The 3,845-nt window shown below is 49.0% G+C and overlaps 1 protein-coding gene across 4 annotated transcripts in view; it reads right to left on the reverse strand.

Moving 5' to 3' along the window:
• MTUS2 (microtubule associated scaffold protein 2) overlaps window positions 1-3,845 on the reverse strand; it is a 640,565-nt gene that overhangs the window by 10,026 nt on the left and 626,694 nt on the right. For all 4 annotated transcript variants that reach the window (XM_031934947.1, XM_031934946.1, XM_026454233.2 and 1 more), the window contains one exon: window positions 3,399-3,472. In XM_031934947.1, the coding sequence (XP_031790807.1) occupies window positions 3,399-3,472 (74 nt within the window). The remainder of the gene's footprint in view (window positions 1-3,398; window positions 3,473-3,845) is intronic.

Genomic DNA, 3,845 nt, shown 5'->3' on the forward strand with positions numbered 1-3,845 from the left:
ACACACACACACACACACACACACACACACACACACACACACACACAGAGAGGGAGAGAGAAAGAGAGAGAGACAGACAGAGACAGGGTCTCACTCTGTTGCCCAGGCTGGAGTGCAATGGTACGATCTCGGCTCACTGGAACCTCCACCTCCCAGGCTCAAGGGATCCAAGGGATCCTCCCATTTCAGCCTCCCAAGTAGCTGGGACTACAGGTGCGCACCCCCACACCCAGCTAACGTTTGTATTTTTAGTAGAGACAGGGTTTCGCCATGTTGCCCAGGCTGATCTTGAACTCCTGACCTCAAGTGATCCACCCGCCTCGGCCTCCCAGAGTGTTGGGATTACAGGCATGAGCCACTGTGCCCAGCCTCCCGTGAACTGTTCTGGCAAGAGAAATGGCCTCATCCACCAAATAACGGGAGGCGGTATTGTGAATGCTAGTAAGTGTACACAGTGACACTAACGTGGGAAGCACTGGCTTGACTGCTTGCTTTCGTATGGTGGACGACCCTGGTCTGCAAACCTCCCTGAGTAGGTTCCTTTTCCTCTTTTTGTTCTCTTTTCCAGTCACCTTTTTTTTTTTTTTTTTTTTTTTTTTTGAGACAGAGACTCACTCTGTCACCCAGGCTGGAGTGCAGTAGCTTGATACTGGCTCACTGCAACCTCCGCCTCCTGGGTTCAAGGGATTCTCATACCTCAGCCTCCCGAGTAGCTGGGATTACAGGTGCCCGCCACCACGTCCAACTAATTTCTTTTTGTATTTTTAGTAGAGACGGGGTTTCACCATGTTGGCCAGGCTGGTCTCAAACTCTGACCTTGTGTGATCCACCTGCCTCGGCCTCCCAAAGTGCTGGGATTACAGGCGTGAGCCACCGCACCCAGCCCACATCTGACTAATTTTTTTTGTATTTTTAGTAGAGATGGGGTTTCACCATGTTGGCCAGGCTGGTTGCGAACTCCTGACCTCAGGTGATCTGCCCCCCTCGGCCTCCCAAAGTGCTGGGATTACAGGCATGAGCCACCGCACGCAGCCTACTTCCATTTTATTTTTAAGAAATAAAAGTTCCCACAGTGCCATGAAATGCAAATGCCAGTGCACTGGGGCAGTACGCTGCAGGTGGGAACTTGCAGGCCTATGAGCTGAAATGTTCATCGCAGCCTGGGTAGCCCCTCCAGGCCGGCAGCACAGGTCACCTGCTATACTGACTATAAAAATGACTCTCGTGGCCGGGCGCGGTGGCTCAAGCCTGTAATCCCAGCACTTTGGGAGGCCAAGACGGGCGGATCACAAGGTCAGGAGATCGAGACCATCCTGGCTAACACGGTGAAACCCCGTCTCTACTAAAAATACAAAAAAAAGTAGCCGGGCGAGGTGGCGGGCGCCTGTAGTCTCAGCTACTCGGGAGGCTGAGGCAGGAGAATGGCATAAACTCAGGAGGCGGAGCTTGCAGTGAGCTGAGATCCGGCCACTGCACTCCAGTCCGGGCGACAGAGCAAGACTCTGCCTCAAAAAAAAAAAAAAAAAAAAATGACTCTCCCTCCATGGCTCCTACACCAAACCTCCTCAGTGTTGCCAGAGAAAGCATTTCTTTTAAACCTCTTTCCCTCTATTAAAAAATAAAACAACAGCAAACTCTTCAGGCAATTACAACATAGGATGCATCTAAAATACCAAACTGATGTTTCTGCCTTATTCACCATTACTCAAAACAGATCTGCAGGGAGAGAACACGCTGCTGCAGCTAAGCTGGGCTGGCTTCTTTATGTCATGCACAAAGACCCGGCTGGTAGCCTGACCCAGTATGGGTCACTGGGGAGTCAACCGACATCATGACAATAACCACAATAAATGTAACAATGCTTGTTATTATTACAATAGTCACAATAGCTGCCACTTATTAGCACTGACCTAAGCCAACCCAGGGCTAGGCACTTATGACACGTTATTTTCCTTAACCTGTTCACACCTTGAGAAAGTGCTGTCATCATCCTTATTTTAAAGAGTAAACTAAGGTTTACAGAGGCTACATAACTCTCCAAGATGTGAAAGCTAGTAAGAGCTAGCGCAGCAGGGATTTAAACAAACATTCCGATCTCTAACCACCAAACCTGTTTCTCCAGGTGCCTGTAGACCAAGGAGGTTGGCTTGAGCAATTCCACCCTCCTTGCACCAAATAACCTCCAGCCCAAACGGATTCTGCTGGACGGAGAGTCACAATGAACATATGCCCAGTTCAGGACCATCTGGTGTCAGCGGCAGGGCGCAGACTCCCAGACGAGACAAAAACTCTCATTTCTTTGGGTTTGGGATTGGATGGGGTTTTTGTGGTATCGCTGTATGGCTGTCACTTTCCTGATCTGTGTTCCTTTAAGGATAGTGCAACTATTGGTGCAGGATGTGTATACGAGGAAGGCAGTCTGGGGTTCATTGGCCAAGGGCAAACCACACAAGCACTGTGCAGGCATAACACACTGCAGAGTGTGACCCTGGGTCTCTCCACAGTCCTGGACTCTTGGCGGGGCAGGCTCAGTGCCATGTATGTTGCCAGAGGAAAGTGAGCCATCGAAGCAGCAGAATTCCTGCCTATGTATTACAGCTACGGGATTCACCTCCCACAATTTCCAGATGAGAGTGTGCCAACATTTAAAAAATAATTTTGCAGTGATTGGAATTGCTACACTTGGAAATGGAAGCAGGACCCCCAGCGTCCCCCTGACTTCCCAGGCAGCTCCTCCATGGGGCAACATGGGGCTGGCCGTTGTCAATGTCTTTTCACAGAAGCAGCTGCCTGGGTCTCTGTAAGGCAGGCAGGAAGCAGGAAGGAGACAGGTGATCTGGGACACCCTGTATTCTCTCCTTAGAGGCCTGCAGGACACCAGGCAGCTCCTCTGGCACCTGAGACCAGCGTTTCCTAAAGGTGACAGTGAGAGGCAGAGAAGGGTTTTTCATCTCAGCCACCTCCAGGTAACTGCAGCCCCTTTTGTAAGTCTCACAGCATGTGAATTCTGAGCTGCAAAACCCTCCTTGCACCATGTCCCCTGCCTAGAACACTCTCTTCCCCAGGTCCTCCTCTGGCTGTGAACATAGCTGTTACTCTGGGGATACTCCAGACCACGGCAAGTGCAGAGTACTCTCTCTGAATGTCTGCAGCATTCACTAACTGTATTATTCATTTGGTGCAAGTATGTGTTACGTGTTGTCTGTTACTATTTGCATCACAGCTCTCTGAGTAGACAGCACATTTCTTCAGGGTAGGGAGTATGACTTCTTTACCTTATATTCCAACGTTTAGTACAGGATTTAGTACACGATAGGTGCTGAATGAATGAATGTGGGTGCGAATAACGATGCTGCCATTATCTTGGTATCAGGTAAGAAAACTAAAGAAATACTAACCTGCAATGACAGCCGCAGTTTTTCAAAATTTTCTTCCAATTCTTTCTTTTCAAGCTCATGAGTGGACATCAATTCTGGAAAGAGGACATGAAACTGTTAAGTTGGTCTTTCTTTTGAAAAGGATAAAACAAGGCTCTTTGGGCAGACTAAGACTCGTGACTTCAGGTAAATCAATGACTCCCGTATAGCAGATTCAAGCCTATGGGGATTCCTCCACTGGTTTGAAATTGTATGTGATGAACTGGTTAGTATTTAGGAGAGAGAAAGAAAGAAGGGACTGGGGAAAGGGAGGGAAAAAGAGAAGATGGGGGCAGAGAGAGCACATATGAACACACACACAGCACTACACACACACGTCACACACCCATCACATACACACACCAATCACACACACCACACGCCACACACACATCTACCACACACCTCACATACGCACACACCACACAC

Source organism: Piliocolobus tephrosceles, chromosome X (genome assembly GCF_002776525.5).
Source record: "Piliocolobus tephrosceles isolate RC106 chromosome X, ASM277652v3, whole genome shotgun sequence".
In the NCBI taxonomy this organism is placed as follows: Eukaryota; Metazoa; Chordata; class Mammalia; order Primates; family Cercopithecidae; genus Piliocolobus; species Piliocolobus tephrosceles.